General features: G+C 35.7%; 1 protein-coding gene and 1 non-coding gene across 3 annotated transcripts; one reads left to right on the top strand and one right to left on the bottom strand.

Annotated features, from left to right (window-relative positions):
* On the top strand, positions 1–26,465 carry LOC132555370 (uncharacterized). 2 transcript variants are annotated; one of them, XM_060219718.1, is made up of 10 exons: positions 1–15; positions 4,721–4,852; positions 5,517–5,620; positions 12,875–13,020; positions 18,163–18,287; positions 22,730–22,889; positions 24,069–24,211; positions 24,869–25,000; positions 25,308–25,545; positions 25,943–26,465. In XM_060219718.1, the coding sequence occupies exons 2-10, from the start codon at positions 4,732–4,734 to the stop codon at positions 26,076–26,078; spliced, it is 1,305 nt and encodes a 434-aa protein (XP_060075701.1). In that variant the 5' UTR covers positions 1–15; positions 4,721–4,731; the 3' UTR covers positions 26,079–26,465. The 2 variants fall into 2 exon arrangements, with proteins under 2 accessions (XP_060075701.1, XP_060075702.1); XM_060219719.1 differs by lacking the exons at positions 1–15; positions 5,517–5,620 and having other exon boundaries at positions 4,800–4,852.
* On the bottom strand, positions 3,826–3,907 carry Trnas-uga (transfer RNA serine (anticodon UGA)). Its single transcript has one exon. It is a non-coding gene; the product is annotated as a tRNA-Ser (tRNA).

Below are 26,465 nucleotides of genomic sequence, written 5' to 3'. Positions count from 1 at the left end.
TCTGGTATACTTCAGGTTACAGAACCCAGCAGAAACCCTCATACCAGTATTGTTATACTATATATAGAAGGCTAGTGGTATTGTTATACTGTATATGGAAGGCTTGTGGTATTGTTATACTATATATAGAAGGCTAGTGGTATTGTTATACTATATATAGAAGGCTAGTGGTAATGTTATACTATATATGGAATCTTCGAGAAGAACAATCACACAATCCACTCAAGGCTTAAACCTCTGTTCTGTTTCAGCATCTTCTAAATCTAATGAATAATTGATAGTCCACAAATCCTGTTAATTATCAAATATATCACTATATATAAGCAAGAACAGTATATTTATCACCAGTTGTACAATTAAATAAAGGGAACTTCAAACTGCTGTCTTACTGTCAATGCATTTATAAGATAAGTTTATCAGTGAACAGGATTCTTCATCAACTTACTGGACTGGATTATTTAGTTTCTTTTGTGAAAATCCTGGAAATATTTATTTGGTTTTGTAGGAATTCCAAGACCAGATCTTTCCAGAAGGCACGTTGCTCTTCCTGTAAAAGGCAACTGACTTAAGATGAACTAAAGTTTGGAATGTAGACTATAGGACATACTCCACAAATTAAAGAAAGCGAAATGCAACTAAAGCCTAAACAAAGCAAGGGACTTGTTATATTGATAGAAAACAGCATACCAAATTTAGTTAAAATCTGAAAAAAAATCCCAAATCATTAGACAGAAACCTTAAAACAGACAAGCAGACTGACAAACTAGACACAATAATCATAAAAAGTATATTTCAAAACTATCTTACATATACATTTATGTCATTCTACTCAAGGGTATCACTGCATGCCTAACAGACAACTGACATATCAAAGTTTCTATGAATTGGGATTCAGAAAATGGACCCTCATTGGTGAAGTTATGAAAATAAAATAAGGTTTGATCAAATATTTTTTCTAAATAAATTTTGGAGTTGATTGTTTCAACTGGATGGTTTTACTGCATAAAGATACTGATTTTATGAGAATATTTGTTGCAGTTGAAATATTTGTTTTCTTACATTTTCAGATACTTATTCCGCTGTTATTTTGTCATTTGCCCAATAAATCATTTTGTATATTGAACTGAATTATCTGTTTAACTCAATGGCACATGAACTTAAGAAAAGAAATTACTCGTACATAATCACACTAACTTTGTGCCGTCAAGATCAATTTCCCAATATCAGGTCAAAACACCAGTTGCTGAAATTCATTTTTATTCTCTATACGGTTTAACCAATAAGAAGGCAACCTAATTATCAGTGCTGTCTAAACTTTAGGATTTTGGATACTTTCAAGTAACCATTTAACATATTGGATTACAAAAAATGAATACTTGAGGCAGAAATTACATACCCATACCCCGATCTACATTAATCATTCAAAATCTAGACACATTGATTGCTTCTTCTCTTTTTCTCATCGATCAAGTCAAGCCTTAAATGACATTTAAACATTTTGAGAGTAGTGTAGTATCATCTGTGCCCTTATGCCTTTAACATGTGAGAGTAAAATTTCTGAATGAGGAAATTAATTAACCATTCAACTTCAATATGATCCTGGGCTAAAGCAAAGTCAGATAAAAAACATAGGTAAGAAAATTGCATGAACTTCGCACTCTGAGAAGCTTCTCCAACAGGTGTTCTGAAATTGGTCTAAGGGATAGTCAAAGCAGTGACTGACAACATTCTCCACACAAATATAATAATCAACCAAGCAAGTTACCCTGTGAGAAAAACTTCAGCTGTTGCATTGCTTCTAAAGAACAATTCTTCTGAAGGTACTGACCAAGCTGTTGCAGAAGGTCATTGCTTCTATATCAATGTCACAGGGCAAAGAAAACACAGCAGTCGTTCTCCTCCTTGTATCTATTTATAATCGGCGGACGCTCATGAGGAAAACCCTAAACACAAACAAACAAACGGCCTCATAAGAACACCTATTATTCTGTATGACAATGTGACAATGGACCGATATAAAAAATTAAACAATTATGATTCCAAATTTATAATTATTAATTAATGATTAATCAAATGTATAATATAACGTTTAATTACCTTCCAAGACCTGTACAAGGTCTGGTAAAATGTATCAAAGCCAGTTGTCTTGTCAAATTGGAACCAAGCGGACTCCCGAGGATACGTCCCCACCCTGGTCTACGGCCGACTGCGATAAATGCGCGGTTGTAAAATGGTTTGATATCCTTAACTTTCACACTAGCATGCTTTCCTCACAACTTACACCCTATTTAGCATATAACTTAATAACAACACCAAATATGGACAAGACAGGACGTACACGGGACATACACAGGACGTGCACATAGGACTATCGTGGCACAGGCAAAACACGTGAATATACTAAAAACTGGGAAAAGGTGTTTTCCCGTTCCACTACAGATAATATATATGTACCTGTCACATCAATATATAAACATGTGTGATAATGACAATTTATCTATATCATTTTACAACCCCAAAATCACCTATGTTACAACACTTTATCGCTTCATAAAATTTGTTGTGAATTATTAGATATTCGATAAGCACTTAATACAGTAGGTGTAATGAAGGACATTGCAATGTCCCTGAACTTACCACAGCAAATGCTTAACAAAGTGTTTGGGATGTAATAATACTCCTGTCCTACTGGTTTTACGTGCCTAAGGTTGATTTAGAATTTGATATCTGACAATATCTAAATGTACACCATTCAGAAACATTATTATTAATATGTTTATAATTTCTCTAATTGCTAAATATGGGCGGATGTCATATATTACTGCGTCTGCACACCAATCTATATCTAAATCAGACCTTACTGATGGGCTCCGCCTGATTGCTATAGTGACAGATGAAGTTTCACGTGTCTTTATACTTGAAAATATCTGCTTGTAATTGGAAAACGTGTAAATTTTCAGTAAGAAGCCACATCGACTCAACAGCGGTCATTTTGTTAATTCAGGAAGCTGAAATGGCATTATATTACTGATTGTAGCATAATAACATTCCTTCCAAATTTGGAATAAAATGGGACAATACCAACATTTTGACCGATCATTTACTTACACATACATGTAAATTCAATCAAATATTTGAGTTCACTTCTGTAACACATATTACAATAATAAAAGCAATTAAGAGGTCCCTCTAAGACATTGGCTTCCACTACTGTTTGATCTTTTAAAAAACATCTTTTCCCTGCTTTACTGTCAAATACAAGATGGCAACATGTCAGCCATTTTGCTTTTCTGGTCAAACAAAAATTAAAAGGTACAATTAGTGACCAAAAAGTACCTTTATAAGAAATTCAGTACTCTTTTCAAAAAAAAAAAAAAAAATGATTGTGAAGGGTATGCTATATAGAAAGAATAGTTGACAGAATAGATTTGATACAACACTCTCCGGCATATGCTTTTTGTGTGTATTGTGTAAAACTTAAAATGAGATGAATGTGACATGCCAAGTAATGATAATTATAAATCTGATTTGTGTGCGTAGTTTGCAAAGTTGTATAGCACATGTTTGTGATTGTAATGTTTAGTGTTAAGTTGTAAAACTTCAGCAAAAACAGAAACTGAAATCATAGTATATACCAGGCATTGCATAACATATATACGATGGAATAAAACTTGTTTTGCATTCGTTTATGCCAAATAGTAAAGAATGGTTATTATTGAAAAATATGTTGGATTTTGATTACAGGAAAATACAAAGTTAAATTGAAAAAGAAACGAAATACATGATTGATTTTCTGTGCTCTATGTAAAAATAGGGAAAATGTAACGTCACGAGCAGGGTTCGAACCTGCGCGGGAAGATCCCATTGGATTTCAAGTCCAACGCCTTAACCACTCGGCCATCGTGACTCACAGTTTTCAAGCGAGCAGTATTTTATAAACATATACAAAGTGAGGTTAGCCTCGTTTTAGTGATAAAGGTGAAGGCTGTTTGTGACTGACAACGTATGTAAACTTCCTGTTCAAGATTTGAGCCGAAATAAGATATTGTCAGATATTTATGTAAGTAATAGTGGTCAAGTCTAAGTTTATCCAACCACAGAATATGATCAATATGAAATCGACTTATACCATGTTGTCTACGTGATTGTAAATTTCCATCGACTACCGAGTCGCTTCAATACGCACATGCTTTCGTTTCCGCCATCCTTTTTCGATAATGCGTTAAGTAACTCCGACACAACGACCCTTTCTCTACGGAGGACAAAAAAACATCCTCAGACACAACGGTGTCCAGACAAAAGTAAACCCAAAACTGATTTATTACCAGGTACCTGACCATTCAGACATTTGTAAATTGCAAACAAAAGTAAAATATTCGGTACATGTATGTGTTGTCTAATTTGTTTACCGTTCAGTGTAGTACACAGTGTAATGCAATGGACATGTACAGCCAAATTGAATCTACTTGAAAAATGCACTCAGCAGTGTTTTTTTTTTTTTTTTTTTACAAAACATGTTATTTCTACAAAGTATAACTTCATTGGCTAGACTTAGTAGTGGTAGACTTTATCAATTTGTGTAAAAAGTAGGAAACATACAACTAATTGTATTTTTGAAATTTAGAAAAAAATAAGATTTGATAAACTCAGTTTTCTCTAAGGAATTAGGGATGTATTGTATCCAATTTAAAACCTTGTTATTTTACTCCCTTTATAGCAGACAGGGAAAAAATGAGTAAACTCAGGAATGAATGTGTGACTGCCAAACTGGCACTGGTTACTTCTGGAGTGACTAAGGATGTTATGATCTCGTATGACCAGGTGGATGAAGAAATCACCAAAAAGCTGCGGGGTATGTTATATATGTGATTTTTAAGGAAAGGACTGGAATTTTTGTCAATTTGTCACATAATTTCTGTTATGAGTGTAATACACACAATTCATGTTATCCAGTATAATAGCACAGAGATATAAAGCTAGCTTAATTCCTTCTGGGATTCCTCTTTGGGACTCACTTGTATTGGATGTTTGGCAATGCCTGTCCTATGATGAGGGACATTGTCCAATGTTTGGTATAAATGAGTCCCAATGAGGAATCCCTGAAGGGATTAGACCTAGCTGTGATTGGTGAAACATTTACCATTTCTGCTGTTTTGATTGTAACAAATCTGACTTATAGTGTCATCTGCATTGTGACTAAACCAAAAGCCCACGAGAATGATCTGATATTGATCAATATGATTGATCGCTGGTTTGGTAGATTTTTTGGTAAATGTTTGCAAAATATTTTACATGCATTTAAGTTTGATGTGATAGACAAAATGTTATGATATTTTTAAAAATTTGTAACAGATTTGTAAACCTCACCACTAATTTGGTAAAACATATAATTCTTCAGATTCCTTATGTAAATTCCATATAGAATGGAAGTCATAGCAATTTATTTTTATTGAAAAAAAAAAATCATTTTAGAAAATGAAACACCAACAAAAATTCAAGCTGACATGTGTTTTCAGAAAAGCTGGTGGGTGAGGGAATCCGGGCTTGGCTAGAAACTGAGGATATCAAGAGTGGAGCAGACATCTTTGCTAGAATAGGACAGGCTGTTGTGGATAGTAGTGTTAGTATAAGACTTATAACCCTGACAACACTAATTACAACCCTGACAACACTAGTTATTACCCTGACAACACAATTTATTACCCTGACAACACTTGTTATCAACCTGACAACACTAGTTATTACCCTGACAACACTAGCTCTAATCCTCACAACACTAGCTATAACCCTTACAACACTAGCTATAACCCTCACATCACTAGCTATAACCATCACAACAATAGCTATAACCCTGACAAACTAGTTATTACCTTGACAACACTAGCTATAACCCTCACAAAACTAGCTATAACCCTCACAACGCTAGCTATAACCCTGACAAACTAGGTATTACCCTGCCAACACTAGATATAACCCTCACAACACTAGCTTTAACCCTCTCAACACTAGTTACAGCCCTGACAAACTAGTTATTACCCTGAGAATACTAGTTATAACCATGACAACACTAGTTATAACACTGAAAACACTGGCCATATCCCTGACAAAAATAATAATAACCATAAAACATTAATGATAACCCTGACAACACTAGTTATTACCCTGACAACACTACATATAACTATGACAACTCTAGTTATTACCCTGACAACACTAGGTATAACCCTGACAACACTAGTTATTACCCTGACAATGCTAGTTATAACCATGACAACACTAGTTATAACACTGAAAACACTGGCCATATCCCTGAAAAAAATAATAATAACCATCAAACACTAATGATAACCCTGACAACACTACCTATAACCCTGACAAAACTAGCTCTAACCCTCACTTCACTAGCTATAACCCTTACAACACTAGCTATAAACCTCACAACACTAGCTATAACCTTTACAACACTAGCTATAACCCTCACAACACTAGCTATAACCCTGACAAACTAGTTATTACCCTGACAACACTAGCTATAACCCTCACAACACTAGCTATAACCCTCACAACACTGACTATAACCTTCACCACACTAGCTATAACCCTCACAACACTAGCTTTAACCCTGACAAACTAGTTATTACCCTGAGAATACTAGTTGTAACCTTGACAACACTAGTTTTAGCCCGGCAACATTAGTTATTAACCTGACAACACTAGCTATAACCCTGGCAACACTAGTTTTAACCCTGACAACACAATTTATTACCCTGACAACACTTGTTATAAACCTGACAACACTATTGATTACCCTGACAACACTAGTTTTTCACCTGACAACACTAGCTATAACCATAACAACACTAGTTATAACACTGAAAACACTGGCTATATCCCTGACAAAAATAATAATAACCATAAAACACTAATGATAACCCTGACAACACTAGTTATTACCCTGACAACACTACATATAACTATGACAACTCTAGTTATTACCCTGACAACACTAGGTATAACCCTGACAACACTAGTTATTACCCTGACAACACTACCTATCAATATGACAACACTAGTTATAAACCTTGTAACACTAGCTATAACCCTGACAGCAATAGATATAACCCTCACAACACTAGTTATAACCCTTACAACACTAGCTATAACCCTCACAACACTAGCTATAACCCTCACAACTCTAGCTATAACCCTGACAAACTAGTTATTACCCTCACAACACTAGCTATATCCCTGACAAACTAGTTATTACCCTCACAACACTAGTTATAGCCCTGACAAACTAGTTATTACCCTGAGAATACTAGCTATAACCTTGACAACACTAGTGATTACCCTGACAACACTAGTTTTTCACCTGACAACACTAGTTATAACCATAACAACACCAATGATAACCCTGACAACACTAGTTATTACCCTGACAACACTACATATAACTATGACAACTCTAGTTATTACCCTGACAACACTAGGTATAACCCTGACAACACTAGTTATTACCCTGACAACACTACCTATCAATATGACAACACTAGTTATAAACCATGTAACACTAGCTATAACCCTGACAGCAATAGATATAACCCTCACAACACTAGTTATAACCCTTACAACACTAGCTATAACCCTCACAACACTAGCTATAACCCTCACAACTCTAGCTATAACCCTGACAAACTAGTTATTACCCTCACAACACTAGCTATAACCCTCACAACACTAGCTATAACCCTCACAACACTAGCTATATCCCTGACAAACCAGTTATTACCCTAACAACACTAGTTATAGCACTGACAAACTAGTTATTACCCTGAGAATACTTGCTATAACCTTGACAACACTAGTGATTACGCTGACAACACTAGTTTTTCACCTGACAACACTAGTTATAACCATAACAACACCAATGATAACCCTGACAACACTACATATAACTATGACAACTCTAGTTATTACCCTGACAACACTAGGTATAACCCTGACAACACTAGTTATAACCCTGACAACACTAGTTATAACCCTGACAACACTAGTTATAACACTGACAACACTATAACACTCCCTGACAAAAATAATAATAAACCCTCAAACACTAATGATAACCCTGACAACACTAGCTATAAACCTCACAACACTAGCTATAACCCTCACAACACTAGCTATAAACCTCACAACACTGTCTATAACCCTCACAACACTAGCTATAACCCTGACAAACTAGCTATAACCCTGACAAACTAGTTATTACCCTGATAACACTAGCTATAACCCTCACAACACTAGCTATAACCCTATAACCCTCACAACACTAGCTTTAACCCTGACAAACTAGTTATTACCCTGCCAACACTAGCTATAACCCTGACAACACTAGCTTTAAACCTCACAACACTAGCTATAACCCTGACAACACCAATTATAGCCCTGACAAACTAGTTATTACCCTGAGAATACTAGTTGTAACCTTGACAACACTAGTTTTAACACTAACAACACTAGTTATAACCATGACAACACTAGTTATAACCCTGACAACACTAGTTATTACCCTGACAACACTAGGTATAACCCTGACGACACTAGTTATTACCCTGACAACACTACATATAACTATGACAACTCTAGTTATTACCCTGACAACACTAGGTAACCTTGATAGTATTCAACCCTGACAACACTAGCTATAACCCTGATAACACTAGTTATAACCCTGACAACACTAGCTATAACCCTGGCAACACTAGTTTTAACCCTGACAACACAATTTATTACCCTGACAACACTTGTTATAACCCTAACTGTTTCTTTAGCTCGGCATGTTTATTTTTTTACCTGACAACACTAGCTATAACCCTGACAACACTAATAATAACACTAATGATAACCTGACAACACTAGTTATAACCCTGACAACACTAGCATATAACTAGTTATTACAACACTAGTTATACCCTGACAACACTAGCTATAACCCTGACAACACTAGTTATTACCCTGACAACACTAGTTATTACCCTGACAACACTAGTTATAACCCTGACAACACTAGTTATTAACCCTGACAACACTACACTATATATGACAACAATAATAATAACCAACACTAGCTATAACCCTGACAACACTAGACATAACCCTATACAACACTAGTTATAAACACTGACAACACTGGCTATATCTATAACCCTCACAACACTAGCTATAACCCTGACAACACTAGTTATAACCCTGACAACACTAGATATAACCCTGACAACACTAGTATAACCCTGACAACACTAGCTACAACACTAGTTATAACCTATCACAACACTAGCTATACAAAATGGTTATATACCCTGACAACACTAGCTATAACCCTCACAACACTAGCTATAACCCTGACAACACTAGCTATAACCCTGACAAAACTAGTTATAACCCTGACAACACTAGTTATAACCCTGACAACACTAGCTAGCCCTAACACTAGTTATAACCATGACAACACTAGTTATAACCCTGACAACACTAGTTATTACCCTGACAAAATGGTTATTACCCTGACAACACTAGCTTTAACCCTCACAACACTAGCTATAACCTTGACAACACTAGTGATTACCCTGACAACACTAGATTTTTACCTGACAACACTAGTTATAACCATGACAACACTAGTTATAACCCTGACAACACTAGTGCTATAACCCTATACTAACCCTGACAACACTAATTATGACAACACTAGTTATAAACCTTGTAACATAGCAAACCCTGACAACAATATGAACACTACCCTGACAACACTAGCTATAACCCTGACAACACTAAACTATAATATAACCCTCAGCAACACTAGTTATAACCCTGACAACACTAGTTATAACCCTGACAACACTTATAACCCTGACAACACTAATAACCCTCACAACACTAGTTATAACCCTTACAACACTAGCTATAACCCTTACAACACTAGCTATAACCCTCACAACACTAGCTATAACCCTCACAACACTAGCTATAACCCTGACAAACTAGTTATTACCCTGCCAACACTAGCTATAACCCTCACAACACTAGCTTTAACACTCATAACACTAGTTATAGCCCTGACAAACTAGTTATCACCCTGAGAATACTAGCTATAACCTTGACAACACTAGTGATTACACTCACAACACTAGTTATCACCCTGAGAATACTAGCTATAACCTTGACAACACTAGTGATTATCCTGACAACACTACCAATAACCCTGACAACACTAGCTATAAACCTCACAACACTAGCTATAACCCTCACAACACTAGCTATAACCCTGACAAACTAGTTATAGCCCTGACAAATTAGTTATTACCCTGAGAATACTAGCTATAACCTTGACAACACTAGTTATTACCTTGACAACACTAGCTATAACCATGAAAACACTAGTAATTACACTGACAATGCTAGTTATAACCCTGACAACAATAGCTATAAACATGACAACACTAGCTATGACCCCAACAACACTAGTTATAAACCTGACAACAATAGCTATAACTGTGACAACACTACATATGACCCCAACAACACTAGTTATAACCCTGACAAACTACTTATTACCCTGAAATTACCAGTAATTACCCTGACAATGCTAGTTATAGCCAGACAACATTAGTTATTACCCTGACAACACTAGCGATAACCCTGACATCACTAGCTATAACCCTGACAATACTAGTTATAACCTAATAGCACTAGTGCTTAACCTTACCACAATAGATATAACCCTGACAACACTAGCTATTACCCTGATAACACTAGCTATAACCCTGACAACACTACTTATAACCATGACAGCAATAATTATAACCCTTAAAGCATTATTTAAATGACTGATAACACTAGTTATAACCCTCACAACACTAGCTATAAACCTTACAACACTAGCTATAACCCTGACAACCCTAGTTATTACAATAACAACATAAGTGATATCTTTGACAACACTAGTCATTACCCTGACAACACTATCTATAACCCTGACAACAATAACTATAACCCTCACAGCACTAACAATAACCCTTACAACACTAGTTATAATCTTGACAACACCAGTTAATACCCTGAAAACACTGGTTATAACCCTAACACTTGTTTTAGCCCGGCAACATTAGTTATTAACCTGACAACACTAGCTATAACCCTGGCAACACTAGTTTTAACCCTCACAACACTAGATTTAACCCCCACAATACTAGTTATAACCATTACAACACTAGCTATTACCCTGACAAAATGGTTATTACCCTGACCACACTGGCTATAACCCCAATCACAAAAAATTATAACCATAAAACACTAGTTATAACCCTGACAACACTAGTGCTTACCCTTACCACAATAGCTATAACCCTGACAACACTAATTGTTACCTTCACAGCAATAATTATAACCCTTGAAGCATTAGTTAAAGCCCTGACAACAATAGTTATTACCCTGACAATGCTAGTTATAACCCTGACAACAATGACTATAACCGTGACAACACTAGTTATAACCCCAACAACACTAGCTATAACCCTTACAACACTAGTTATTACCCTGACAACACTAGTTATAACCCTGACAACACCAGTTATTACCCTGACAACACTGGTTATAACCCTAACAACACTAGTTTTAGCCCGGCAACATTAGTTATTAACCTGACAACACTAGCTATAACCCTGGCAACACTAATTTTAACCCTCACAACACTAGTTTTAACCCTCACAACACTAGCTATAACCATTACAACACTAGCTATTACCCTGACAAAATGGTTATTACCCTGACAACACTAGCTTTAACCCTCACAACACTAGTTATAGCCCTGACAAACTAGCTATTACCCTGAGAATACTAGTTGTAACCTTGACAACACTAGTTTTAACACTAACAACACTAGTTATAACCTCGACAACACTGGCTATATCCCCAATTACAAAAAATTATAACCATAAAACACTAGTTATAACCCTGACAACACTAGTGCTTACCCTTACCACAATAGCTATAACCGTGACAACACTAGTTGTAACCTTCACAGCAATAATTATAACCCTTGAAGCATTAGTTAAAGCCCTGACAATGCTAGTTATAACCCTGACAACAATGACTATAACCGTGACAACACTAGTTATAACCCCAACAATACTAGCTATAACCCTTACATCACTAGTAATTACCCTGACAATGCTAGTTATAACCCTGACAACAATAGCTATAACCGTGACAACACTAGCTATAACCTTGACAACACTAGTTATAACCCTTACAACACTAGTTATTACCCTGACAACACTAGCTATAACCCTTACAACACTAGTTATAACCCTTACAACACTAGTTATTACCCTGACAACACTAGTTATAACCCTGACAAAACTAGTAATTACCCTGACAATGCTAGCTATAACCCTGACAACCCTAGTTATTACATTAACAACATAAGTGATATCTCTGACAACACTAGTCATTACAATGACAACACTAGCTATAACCCTCACAACACTAGCTATAACCCTGACAAACTAGTTATTACCCTGAAAACACTAGTTATAACCCTGACAACACTAGTTATTACCCTGGCGACACTAGTTATAACCTTGACTATTCTTGTTATAACCCTGACATCACTAGTTATTACCCTGGCGACACTAGTTATAGCCTTGACTATTCTTGTTATAACCCTGGCAACACTAGTTATAATCCTTACAGCTTTAGTTGTAACTTGAACAACACTAGTCATAATCCTTACAGCTTTAGTTGTAACTTGGACAACACCAGTTGTAAACCTGACAACACTAATCTTTGTTTGTCTGTGTTTTATTTTTTCCAGATTTTCTTGTTTGTCATGAATACAGAGTCAGTTAGGTCTAAGATTTGTCAGGATCAGCTTGCTTTAGCTTATGTCTCAAACAAATCAATTCTTCCAGTTGCTCTGCTTCCAAACCAAGAACTTCTCAATCTCATGGACAATGGAATGTAAGTTTGTAATGTTATTTTTGATATAATTATGTGATTTATTAATGATTATAGATCATACATACAGGGCTTGTAAAAGGACCAAAACAAGGGTTAGCCTGATAGCAATGATCCATTCAGGTTTCAAATGTAAAATATATTACACCTAACATGCTTGCAAAATGAAACAGGAGTGTGCTCAGTTGGGTTTACTTAGATACATCCTCGACACTTCAGAGGTGACAATCACGTTTACTGTCTGCACCTCTGAAACATATCATAGCAAAATTGAAGATTCCATGTGCGACACCTCGTGGACAGAAAACGATAGTTTGATCCTTTGATGTACATAAAACAAATCTTGGGGTCACATTGTGGTATATTGTCATTTTTAACTATTGTAATACTGGTAAGATTTTAGCTCACCTGGTCTGAAGGTCAAAAGCATCCATAGGGGAGAACCTTTTTTCAAATCTCCCTGCGTCCGTGGTCCGTCCGTCTGTCCGTCCTTAAACAATTCTTGTTACCGCTATTTCTGGAAAAGTACTGGATGGATCTTTGTCAAATTTCATATGGAGCTTCCCCTTGATCCCTAGTTGTGCATTGTACCTTTTTTGGACTGATTCGAATTCAAGACGGCCATCTTGGATTTTGAAAAGTTTGTTATCGCTATTTCTGAGAAAATACTTGATGGATCTTTCTCAAATTTCATGTGCAGGTTGCCCTTGGTCCCTAATTGTGCATTTTACCTTTTTTGGACTGATCTGAAATCAAGATGGCTGAGTTCAAGACCCACAGATCTCGTTGTTAGTTGCCATGTACCAACCACAGAAAATATGTTTTTTTCCCAAATACTCTGGCTTTCCACCAACATCCAAACATCGCACATCTTAATTTAAATGACCCTGGCAAAATACAAACAAAAAGTGTATTTCAATACATCCAGTGTCCTTGATACATGATGTATATACAAATACCCCAATGCACAACTAGTTGGCCTGTGCAGATCACCCTACAGCTATGAGTCAATAACCACCTTCAGTTTGAATATCATGCATACCTGGTATATACAACACTTATTTCACACAAGCATATTTTCTTCGATATTCTATCATATTGATTCAAGACCATGTCCATTATCCACCTGTAACTGACTGCTATCTAATAATTATATTATATTAAATTATATTTGCTAATAGGTTCTTAATAAAAATATCTTGTGCCATCATTGAGTACATTCAATGAAGACCAGTTCATTTACATTTAAAACACCTGTAACAAACAAACAAAAAATAAACAAATCTTTAAGAACTGAAAACAGATCCTCAAATGGTGGGCGCCAAGATCCCACTGGGATATCTTGTAGTATAAAAAGTGTGTCTCGGCCCCCATAAAGAGATGAGCACATGCATAATGTAAGAACCTTGGGTGTAAATTCTGTGTGATATATTTGAAAGTTGAAATCCTCACCCCATTAACCATACATGTATAGAACTGCTTGGCCTCAAGAGATAAACACATTTGTTATGTATGTGTGGCACACCTCAAGGGACATTCATTCTGGCTTATATTTTTCATATAGTTGAGATACCATCCTGATAACCATGTTAACTCTTACTGTGAATTAAAAGAGAAAGACACTAATGATATAAGAATTTACCCATTGGTTTTGCCCCGTCAAAATAGTAAAGTGACTTAACTTTGATATGGAAATAATTGAAATAACCAACCTATAGGCATGTATAAAATCTTTGGGCTTTAAGATCCAGGTGAGACCTTATGGGCCCCTTGTTTTTTCCAGGAATAAATTAAATGACTTTGTATTGTGCCTTCAGTTTTGCAATGACATGTTAAATTTTCTGTTTTAGAAAATAACTTTTTATATTTATTACAAATGGTAAAAATTCAGCCATATTACTGAGTGGTTTGGTATCCTGTAGGTGAACCAAAGTGTTGAATTATGTCTACTGGCAGAGTATTGTGATTATCAACTGGTTTTGGGATTTACTGGGCTCACATGTTCTCTTTTCTAGATAAATGAGATGAAACTTCACTAAGAGAGTCTGATTGGCTAATTGAAATATTTAAATGAGCATTAGATACATTCCTTTTGATAAGATAAATGTCCACTTTTGGTTTTACTTGCAGATTATTTTCTTCATTATCTTGAGGAAGTTTAAATGATATATGTTGTGTTTCACAAACACATTTGATCAAATCTAGTTTTTCTTTAAAATTCCATTACATGCCTCTTAGCTGCTTACATGTAGCTACAGGGGGTTGACAATGGTAGTCAAAATATCGCAATATGTGTCTGAAGTGATAGTCAGTATATCACAATTTGTTTCTGTAGTGATAGTCAGTATATCACAATATGTGTCTGTAGTGACAGTTAGTATATCACAATATGTGTCTGTAGTGATAGTCAGTATATCACAATTTGTGTCTGTAGTGATAGTCAGTATATCACAATATGTGTCTGTAGTGATAGTCAGTATATCACAATTTGTGTCTGTAGTGATAGTCAGTATATCACAATTTGTGTCTATAGTGATAGTCAATATATCACAATATGTGGCTATAGTGATAGTCAATGTATCACAATTTGTGTCTGTAGTGATAGTCAGTATATCACAATTTGTGTCTGTAGTGATAGTCTGTATATCACAATATGTGTCTGTAGTGATAGTCAGTATATCACAATATGTGTCTGTAGTGATAGTCAGTATATCACAATATGTGTCTGTAGTGATAGTCAGTATATCACAATTTGTGTCTGTAGTGATAGTCAGTATATCACAATTTGTGTCTGTAGTGATAGTCAATATATCACAATTTGTGTCTGTAGTGATAGTCAGTATATCACAATATGTGTCTGTAGTGATAGTCAGTATATCACAATATGTGTCTATAGTGATAATTTACTGAAATATCATTTCTAGTATCACATATCACGGCACCTCTCTAAGATTATAGAGACTAGAGAAGCTTAGGTGATTTTGTAAAGAATTTTTCATTGGAACCCAAATTCACCTTGTTTTTATGTGTTTTTAAACTTGTGTGGTCAAAATGATGAAGTTTCCAGTACATCACTGCTTTATTTCAAGCTAGTGCTATCTTATGTATGCATTTGTTGTACGAAAAAATATCGTTGAAATAAAGTACGTTAAAAACATTATACATAGTGCATGAATTAATCTAGAAATTGGGGAATAATAACCATTGTGGAAGAAAGAGAATGTTTGGGTTATTTGGAGAAATGTAAGAATTCTAGGCTGTCCTTTTGGTCACAGTTGAAAAGAGGGATAGGGTAACACTTTATGACATTCATGAAGATAACAAATAAAATGTCACAATGATGAGGTTAGACTGATAATTCCTTTTCATTATAGCATGATTTGAAAACATGTCAAGTAAAAACATATTACTTAGTTCTGTTTTTGGGAAAGTTTTCTCTATTTTGGGGAAATTTTCCCATACGTAAAGTATATTTTCTTGGAGAAGGATTTATTTATATTCTGAGGAGACTTACCACTTGGGGAAGATTAGATGTCTAGATTAATATATATATAATAAACTAAACCTCATAAAACATATATTTTCATGTGAAATGATGAAATGGGGTGTAGGGTGTTGATGGTTCACTCCAGACACTGTTCACACAGATACATGTGCAATGCGTAAAATTCTTCATGCGCACGCATCGCAGGTGTTGCCAATACAGGCGAGTTTTCATGGAGAAGTGTCCTTGGTAAAGTGGTCTATCCCAAAAACCTTCCTTCACAGAAGGTAGCGCGAATAATGCTCATGAAACATGATGTCATGATTAACACAATTACAGAGAGAAATGGCTCTTGGAAGTTTGCTTGCGGGCACTAGTGTAGCCAGGCACTTGGGATATCATGTTAGCACTATCACCAGGCTTGCTGGATGCTTCTGACGTATGGGTTCTGTTTCTGATCGTCCACTGACAAGGAGACCAAAGGTGACAAGTCAGGATCAAGGTTGCTACACCCAGGTAGCTCACTTTCGTAACCAGACCCAGCCTGTAACAAAAATAACAGCTACCATCAGAGTTAGAAGACATCTGATGTTGCCTATCTGAACATGGCATTAACTGTTGACGTCCTTACGTAAGACATATTCTCATTCAATACCATCGACAGCAACATCTTCAATGGGCAAGGCATCATCAATGATGGCATCATGTCGACTGGTAACGAGTTCTCCTTTCAGATGAGTCTCGATTCCATCTTTCCCATGGTGATGGTGGATTGTTTGTGTGACTTCGGTCGTAACATTCGATTGTTGTGTCCTGCAGGCTAACAGATGGGGTGGCAGCAGCATGATGGTATGGGGAGTCTTCAGCTACCACAATGAGATACCTCTTCATGTCTTCCGTCAATGTGTAACAAGGATGGTGTGTAGGGATGACGTTCTCAGGCCTTACGTTGTTCCCTTGTTTGCTGCACAGCTGCAACTGCAGTCTTACCAGCAAAACTGTACGCTCGTCTCCACACTGCTCAAGTACCTATGGGTTTCCTTACTCAGAATAATGTGAATGTCCTCCCTTGGTTATCTCTTTCACCAGTTATGCCACTGATAGAACGTGTGTGGGATGAAATGGGGAGGAGAGTCGCTGGTGGAGCTCTGTTGACGTTAGCACAGCTGGAACAGAGACTCGTCCAGGAATGGAACAATTTGCACCAGGATGTCTTCCAGACTCTCAGCAATTCCATGAGACGACCTGCAATGCCCAAGGCAGACAGACGCATTATTGACTGAATTGTGATTTTCCTGTCATTAAATAGACAATAGAAATTGTATATTCTATGAAATGAAATCTAGGTATATTTTGTTTAATTGCAATTTTAACAAACTATTGAATAAAACAGTAAAAGGTCACGTATCTTATATCACAATATCCCAGTAAATATCACAATATATGTTTGCATAACCTGCCCTTATCATCTACTCAACAAAATAGATTTTGATTTTGAACTAAAAACATGACTTACAGTAAGAAGAAAAAGTGCAGACAATTACCAACTACATGTATAATATTATGTGAAATTGTGTTTAAAGTTTCTGGCTCAAAGTAATGTAAGAGAGATAACTCTTTATAAAATACCATCTTATTAAGAAAATATGTTTTGGTTCCAGGCGCTTGGAGCTTGCTGGATTTGAATGGTTTCCTCTGTCAGAAGAAGACCTAGTAGAAAATTTGAGGGATATCACCAACCAAGTATTCAAACTTCTGGAAGAGATTAAAAAAAAGGAAAATAAAGGTTGGTTAATTGGAAAGTTTAATTTAAAAACAGAACTCAGTTATTGGATCTGATCTTGTCAGAATTATGTTATTCGCCTTGAAGATCACACATTCCCTACTCGTGATGGTGGACATCTTGTGTGATGTTCTGTGAGGTATCCACCAGCTGAAGTTTCTGTTACATTTGTTGGAAAACTGGGTCCTGATTGACCAGTTGGTAGAGTGTTATGTGTGTCTTTATAACATCAAGTGATTATACAATGTGTGTGGTTTGATGTTCCTTAACCTTTGTTTGCGTTTCTCAGGAAGCTGAGAAATGAACTGGTCAGTTCTTGGGCAAGATACCTGTTTACATCAAATTACACTGGGTGACATTTGACGGGTCGCTATATATGTTTTTCATCAGACCAGGCTATGATCATGGCAATAGACTCACATGAGTGCTCGTGCATTGTAATTTATTGACCATTTGAAAGAAAAAACCACATATGCTTTGTAAAACGCTACAAGGTTTGAGAATAGGCATTTATGAAAAAATACCTGGTAATAACTTCACACTTTCACTTTCTGATGTGTTTCATTCTGCTTAGCTTCAGTTTTCAATTCATGTTTAAAAATTGTGAGATATGACTTATTTAGTTTTGCAACTCACATTTGTGAGATATGACTTATTTAGTGTTGCAACTCACATTCCTCAACTGGTGTTCATTAGTTTGCCTTTTGGTTCTGTTGTTGAATACTTTGTTCCCATTTGAGAATTGACAAGACTTACTTGGATTGACTTAGATTTACTTGGAGAGTGTCGTGGATGAAGCAGAAGACACTTACTCCTCTGCAACACCTGGTTTTATTCTCTGTATACTTTTTCAGGAGTTTCTATGTATATCTTTCTGTATACTCCCTTCCAAAAAACACAGGGTGGTTGGTATACTAGAATGAGCTCGACTGTCTGTAGGGAAGTTTTGTCCAGACAAATCCTCCTAAAATTGAAGAGCAAATGGAATGATATTACATGGGAATGTTGGTCACCATGTGTAAATTCACATCTCGTATTTGTTAGCAGACAGTTTGGGTTGCTATAGTAAACAGGTCACCATACACAGTTTTTAATTGAAAAATGTTGTCTGGAAAACTCCTCCTTAACCTATGAACCGATTTCAATGAAACTACATAGAAATATTAGGCACCATGAGTAGCTGTGCATGCAGGTTTTTTTTTGTTTTTTTTTAATTTTTTGGGTTTTTTTTTTTGCAGTAATGTTGGGCTCCATGGAATCCACGTCAATATCAACAGGTTTTTATGTAATGGCCACAACTCATCAATCTTTTTATCAATTTTATTGGAACATGGTCAGGTGGTGTAACTTATCAATCAGGTGTCTGGAAAAATAGTTTAAACCACTGGGCACAGACTAGTGGACTGAAAAATTTACTCGTCCGGATGGGAAATTTACTCATTCAAATTTAGCTATGAAATGGTGACTTAATCAGCGAGGATGTCACATGTGACTTTTTTCTATTTTTAGCTCACCTGGCCCAAAGGGTCAAGTGAGCTTATGCCATAGCGCTGCGTCCGTCCGTCCTGCATCTGTAAACTTTACATTTAAACAACTTCTTCTGAAATACCGAAAGGCGTAGAGTTGTCATATTTGGCTGGAAGGTTTCTTTGATGCAGCCCAACAAAGTTTACTTAAAGAAATGACCTTGACCCATATTCCAAGTCACAGGATCAAATGTGTTAAAACATTTAAACGACTTCTTCCAAAATACCGGAAGGCCTAGAATCATTATATTTGGCTGAAAGGTTCCTTTGATAAAGACCAACAAAGTATGTTGATAGAAATGACCTTGACCCATATTTAAGGTCACAGAGGTCAAATGTGTTAAAAAATTTAAGGTACTTCTTCCAAAATGCCGGGAGGCCTAGAATCATTATATATGGCTGACAGAATCCTTTGATGAAGTCCAACAAATTTTGCGAAAAATATAACCTTGACCCATATTCAAGGTCACAGAGGTCAAATGTGTTAAAACGTTCAAACAATTTCTTCTGAAAAATCGAAAAGCCTAGATCGTTATATTTGGCCTGTATGTTCCTTTTATGAAATCCATGAAAGTTTGCAAAAAGAAATCACCTTGACCCATAGTCAAAGTCACAAGGGTCAAATGTGTTAAACCTTGAAATGACATTTTCTAAATATCCAAAACATCTAGGGTAGTGATATCATTCTGAAATAGGTTTTCAATGATGCCCGGTAATATTTGAGAACAGAAATGACCTTGACCCATATTCAAGGTCACAACAGTCGAATGCATTAAACCTTTGAACAACTTCTGATTAACCGAAAGGCCGAGGATCATAATATTTTGCCAAAAGGTTCCCTTAATGGTGCCCACATAATGTGTGAAAAAAATAACTTGATCCATAATGATAATTAAGGTCATTGGGGTTAAATTTGGTAAAATAGTTAAACAACTTCTTCTGATTAACCAAAAAGCCATCATATTTGGCCAGTAAAGGCTTATATACAAATATGTAGAACGTTCCTGTCTTAATGAATGGGACATATTTGGCTGGGAGTTTTTGGAATAAATTATAAAACCTTTCACAGTGATGTCACACAAAAATAGATTAGGCCAAGCCCCCTGGAGGTCTCAGAGGCTTGAGCTAAGTAATGTGAAAAACTACATGTTAGCCAATTACTTATGTTCTATTCACAGCATTAAAATACAGACAACACGATCCGAAAGAGAATTGCAAGAGCTTCAGATTCTTCATAATTATAGCATAGATAAATAAGAAATTCTAAGTTGATCACATTTGCCATGCAGTGTTTATAGGCTTACAGTAAACTGTTATCAGTAATCTCCAGTAACCGGGGCTTAACTGACCAGAGTGACATCACTAATAATATGCATGAAATGTTTTATTATTGATTTTGAATTAGGATTATGGTTTATAATCACATGAACCTTAATTTTTTCTGTCTTTATATTTAATTGTTGCTATATATTGTTGACTTGTGCAAGTCTCAAATATGTTGTATCTGTGTTTTAAACAATGATCTAAAGGTCAAGTAAGCTTCTGCTGTCCGGGGTCATCCGTCCAGCTATAACTAAGAGTTTTTCTGCTATATTGTTTGACCATCTTCTTTCCTTGATTTAAAAGAAAGCTATCAATTATATTTAAATGGAATCATCATAAGAAGGCCTCTGGGCCTCTTGTTATTTTAAGTTTGAATGAAAAAACTATGCAGTGATGGCTGCTTTGTGTCAGACTTGTGTGCGACTTAGGCCTAGCCGTAGTGTTTGTTTACATCCAACTGACTAGGTGCTGCTAAATACAGACCGTTACATGTTGGTAACGCCCGAGAGAACCTGACATCAGTAATACAGCGGAAAAGGACTAAGGTATTCAGAATGCTATATTTGACGTCATGGGAGTTCCGGTGTAATCAAAAGTTAGAGTGCAGACTGGAATATTTGGTTTTTGAAGTACTGTAAACACGTTCCTTTGTTTTAAATTTTCTTTACATTTTTATTGAAATTTGAATTTTAACTTTAATATCATTGGAAAAATTACTCGTCCGACGGACGACTGACAAAGATAAATCTGGTTGTTCGAGACATTTTTCACTCATCCATGACGACCGAACAAGTGCTTTTCCCGACCCTTGTCCATGCGTGTAATTCTGATCATCAGGTATTTATATAAGTATTACTATGGAAACAATCAGTTGTGCTGAAAATTGAAATACGTATAGGGGTTGTGAGGGAAAGCATTTACAATGGTACCATTTTCAATAGCACAGACGCCATTAAGTAGTAATTGTAATGACATAAGGCCTATGATTAGACTGCTCCTGTCTACACTGAAACTACACAGGGATGTTGGGGACTATGTGTAGATGTGTAATTAGGCATGCAGATTTTTTAGCAGAAATTCGGGTTGCTATGGTAACCAAGTCACTATACATAAGTTTTCAAATGAAGTGCCATAACTCTTAGCCCATTAATTTATTTTAGTTAAACTTGCTCAGGTATTACAACTAATATAATTTGATATATTAGATCTTCCAAAACCATTACCACGGAAACATATTGGAGGCTTCTAATATGCCAAAATTAAGATATTATCTTATTAAGTTAAAATTTTGTATAAAAAACATTTAGGGGGATGAAAAATACAATGATACCATTTGCGAAAAGAAGATGGTTTTCATTTGGTGGCAATGGTGACCAAATGAAGACCTATTGGAGGAGGTCTTGTTGGGATAACTCCCCCAGAACTAATTGTTGGTGTGGGAGCAAGGGAGCAGGGCGGATATTAGGCCGCCATCCCAGCATCAGTTTTAGTTGTTTTCACATTTCACCCTAGTTTTACTTGAATTTGAGTTTTGATTAATTGCTGAATATATGACCCATCAGGTCAAAATATCAAAACGTTTTTGTTTTCTTATAGGCAATTCATCAAAACCAGAATCACCAGTTAAGTCAAGACGAATGCTCAACCGATCAGTTTCACGGCAAATCAGCTTGAAGGAGTCCAAACTTTTTTTGGAGGATGGTGTTGCGTACTGGTCACGATCTTTTGGGAAATCTGTAAACGTGGCCTGGGAAAAGTATTTTATACCTAACTGGCTCTGTCATATCTGATAAATGAAAGTCTAAAATCAGTTTTAATGGAATGTTTATAAGTTTAGTCAAATTATTTATGAACAATTGTATAAATGCTGACTGTTGAGGCCTCCTTATTTTATTCCAGTCACAACTAAACAAAGTCAAAAGGTTAAAGTGAAAATAAATTTAACCTCAAAATTTCAGAGGTGAATGTGATCAATTATGATTTGTACAGATAACTTCAATTACTGATTGGGTGTTTATTTTCGCTAGCAAAAAAATTACTCATTTTTATTTAAAGATTGTAAAAAAGATACACAAGTGAATAGCAACTTTTAATAAATTTTGAAGCCTAAGAGGGGACTAAAATCCAAAGTGATTGAAAGAAAAGTCAAAATCTAGACGGGAAAGTGCAACAGCCTCATAATAAAGTAAATTTTGTAATTTTCATGTATCATAGTTTAAGAACACTGTCAAGTGCATGCTATTATTTGATGTGAATTAAAAGTGGTTTGCAAGCTACAACAAACCTTGGGGATTTAAAGTCGACTAGCAGTATCTGTAAGATCGTACAAAAGACACATACATGAATAACACCTTCTAATATTCTATAGGGTTAGATGCAGTAGAGCCAAACAATGAATTAAACATCATATTGCTGTTTTGTCCTTCTAGGACTTGTCAATGCTGCTAAGGGCCTTCATTTTGAAGCTAAGGTGTCAAATAAGGAAAATCCAAAGTGATCAAAAGAAAAGTCAAAATCTAGACAGGGAGGTGCAGCAGTTTCATAATTACATAGATTTTGTAAATTTCATCAGTCGAATAACTTAAAGGTAGAGGATTAAATTTAAATGAGTTAAAGTTTTGCATATGAAAGAATACCTAGATTTAAGAAATAAAGCTCTGAATCGTGTCTAGTTTTAAATACATGGAAGGTGATTTAGAATTTGAATTAGAGCTAAATTAATGATAACGATATACACTTATAGTCATACTTGGATACAGAAGAATGTCTTATACCATTACTGCCTACGTGCAGTGTGATTTCTTGTTTGTCTTAATGTCAAAGTCATTGCCATTATATCATTTTTCAAGTCAATGTCACTGACCTTGTCAGCCTCGGTTTCAAGGTCAATGTAATCCTAAATGTGAAATGAAAATTTCTTTATTTTCTATAATAGGTTTAAAAGACAGATTTTGACTGACTTTAAAGAGGATTTCGACAAAACGTTTGGAGAAGAAGATACAGAATGGTTACTGGCTATTCTACATAGAGAACTGGAAATCGGTGCTGAGGAAATCGTAAAGAGAGATAATTATATAGGTGGGTGGTTTATATAATTTTGTTGGATTCGATCCCCACTTAATTAAGGTGGTTTTGTTTTCTCATAATACTTGCATGGTTGTGTCCTGGGGCAAGACATAATTGCTCTGGAGGGCTTTCTGTATATTGTTCAGTGCGGTGTCCATCAGCTTCTATACAAGTAGATGCCTCAAAATTACTGTTCAGGGGGTAATACACACTGAAACAATTCCACATTAGGGGAATATGGAAAAAACACAATAAGTTGTCAGCATTAACATAATGGAGTGAAGAGAACATCCATTTTTTAAAAATCCATCTGCAACATCTAATAGTAAAAAATAGATGACATTGCTTCAAAAGACACAAGTGAAAAGCACCTTTCAATGCAAATTTGGAGTTAGATACAGTAAAGCTTAACTATGAATTAAACTGCATATATAGCTGTTTGATCATTTGAGGACTCTAGGCCTACATTTTGAAGCCTAGGAGGCGACTGAGAAAAATCCAAAGCGATCAGAAGAAAAGTAAAAATCTAGATGGAGAAATGCACTAGCTGTATAATTAAGTACAAGAAAAGACCAGATATAAACACTGCCCCATCTGACTTCTCTAACCCTTTTTTGTTTCTGTCTGTGATAAGGTTTTATCATCAAATGTACAATGTTTTGTATTCAGAGTTTTGTACTATTGATGATCACATTCGTCCACTGTGGATAAGAATTCAGGACCAGGCACGAGAAAGTTACGCCATGCGTGAGGTTTTCAAAATGGACTCCTCTGTCAGAGTTCAAGCCATCGAAAACTTAGGTAATGAAAGTTTATAAGATACAGCATAATATTGAATTTATTGAACATTTTGGTTCTTGGATATTTTTTCTTGTTTTGAATGAGCAAAAAATTTTGCTTTGGACTTCAAAATACAGACTAAGATACCAGGAATGTTTTTATAAAGCGAGTCCAGCTCATGAAAGATGGTAGGTTTTGCTTGTCAAGGTTTTGCATTTAAAAGGTCAGGGTCATTATGGATGGTCAAGGTCAGTGAAATGATAATAAACATTGGGTACAGACATCAGGTAGTTTACTGGAATGAAATTTTGAACAATTTTGATTACAGGAAAATTCAAAAGTGTGACTGTCATTGATGCTTTGCGGGACCTGTTGACTGACAAAGACCCTAACGTACAGGCGGTAGCTATCATTTCCTTAGCCCGAACGGGAGCCAATGATGGCAAAACTGTTAGCAATGTGATGAGGTGTCTTCGCTCTAGAGACAGAATCGTTCGTGAGGCTTCCTGTCTTTCCCTTGGTGTCATGAAAGCAACTGTATCCATAGAAAAGTTGGTGGATCTATGGTCAGTTTTAATATAGTTTATCGTACTGACAAAGTACATCTGGTGAAATTATAGTTAGTTCCAGTAAAGGAAAATAAAATATTTAGTTCACTTTTACTATTTATAGGCTTTTACTTCATAGATGTAGATTGAAGCAAATAAATCTACAAAATGCTAGTATTTGAGGTCTTTAAAAATGTTAAATTCTCGTATATAATCCTTTAGATACAAAGTCAGAGTATGTGAGATTTGACAGGTTTTCAGAGAAAGCAGGTGTCAGATAAGGAGACAATCACTTTTTCTCCACAAAACTAATTTTGATCTTTGGATTTTTTTAACATGCTCATGCTTCTGGTTCAGTTTAATAAAACAAAAATAGGTATACTGTGTAATGAACCTTATTTTTGTATGTTTTCAGGCGTAATGACATCATTTCTAACGTACGTGAGGCAGCCCTTGCTGCTCTTAGACGAATCGGAGGAGAAAAAGCAGAGGAAGCTATCCGTGTAACCACAGTACTGGAGAAAGAAATTCGCCATCTTAAGACAAGCTAGATCTTAATTTCATGGAGATTCTACACTACCTCGTCAATTATAATATAATAGTCAACTGTGAATTTCTGTTGTCCCATAGACATGCTGAATGGGTCCAAGACAAGGTCAATGTATGAATCCTACAGAGTTATTTGTAGATACTTGTCAAACCCTTATGGATTAGTGATTACCTTCGTACAGCTGAAGACGTTCATTTATAACTTTCAATACTGTATCTCTATGCTTTCTTGTCCAGCAGTTTGGGTGTGGTGTTTGGACATCTTACCAATGAAATGAAATTATTTGTTTATTTACGAAAATCAAAAGTCACTCTAAACTTTTGATATGACACCATATATTTTAACTACTAAATAGTATTTACGATTTTCAATACAAAATTTAAGGATT

The sequence above is a fragment of the Ylistrum balloti genome, unplaced genomic scaffold (genome assembly GCF_031769215.1).
Source record: "Ylistrum balloti isolate Yb309-2 unplaced genomic scaffold, AGI_CSIRO_Ybal_v1 Utg370480, whole genome shotgun sequence".
NCBI lineage: Eukaryota > Metazoa > Mollusca > Bivalvia > Pectinida > Pectinidae > Ylistrum > Ylistrum balloti.
The sequence above is the reverse complement of the archived record's forward strand: the minus strand, read 5'-3'. Positions and strand labels throughout refer to the sequence as shown.

What these genes read in the sequence shown, in the direction of transcription:
- LOC132555370 (XM_060219718.1), top strand. Translation starts at nt 4,732, where the DNA reads ATGAGTAAACTCAGGAATGAATGTGTGACTGCCAAACTGGCACTGGTT. An exon ending in AGGCTGTTGTGGATAGTAGT is followed by an intron (nt 5,621 to 12,874) that starts GTTAGTATAAGA and finishes TATTTTTTCCAG; the next exon opens with ATTTTCTTGTTTGTCATGAA. An exon ending in AAAGAGAGATAATTATATAG is followed by an intron (nt 24,212 to 24,868) that starts GTGGGTGGTTTA and finishes TTTTGTATTCAG; the next exon opens with AGTTTTGTACTATTGATGAT.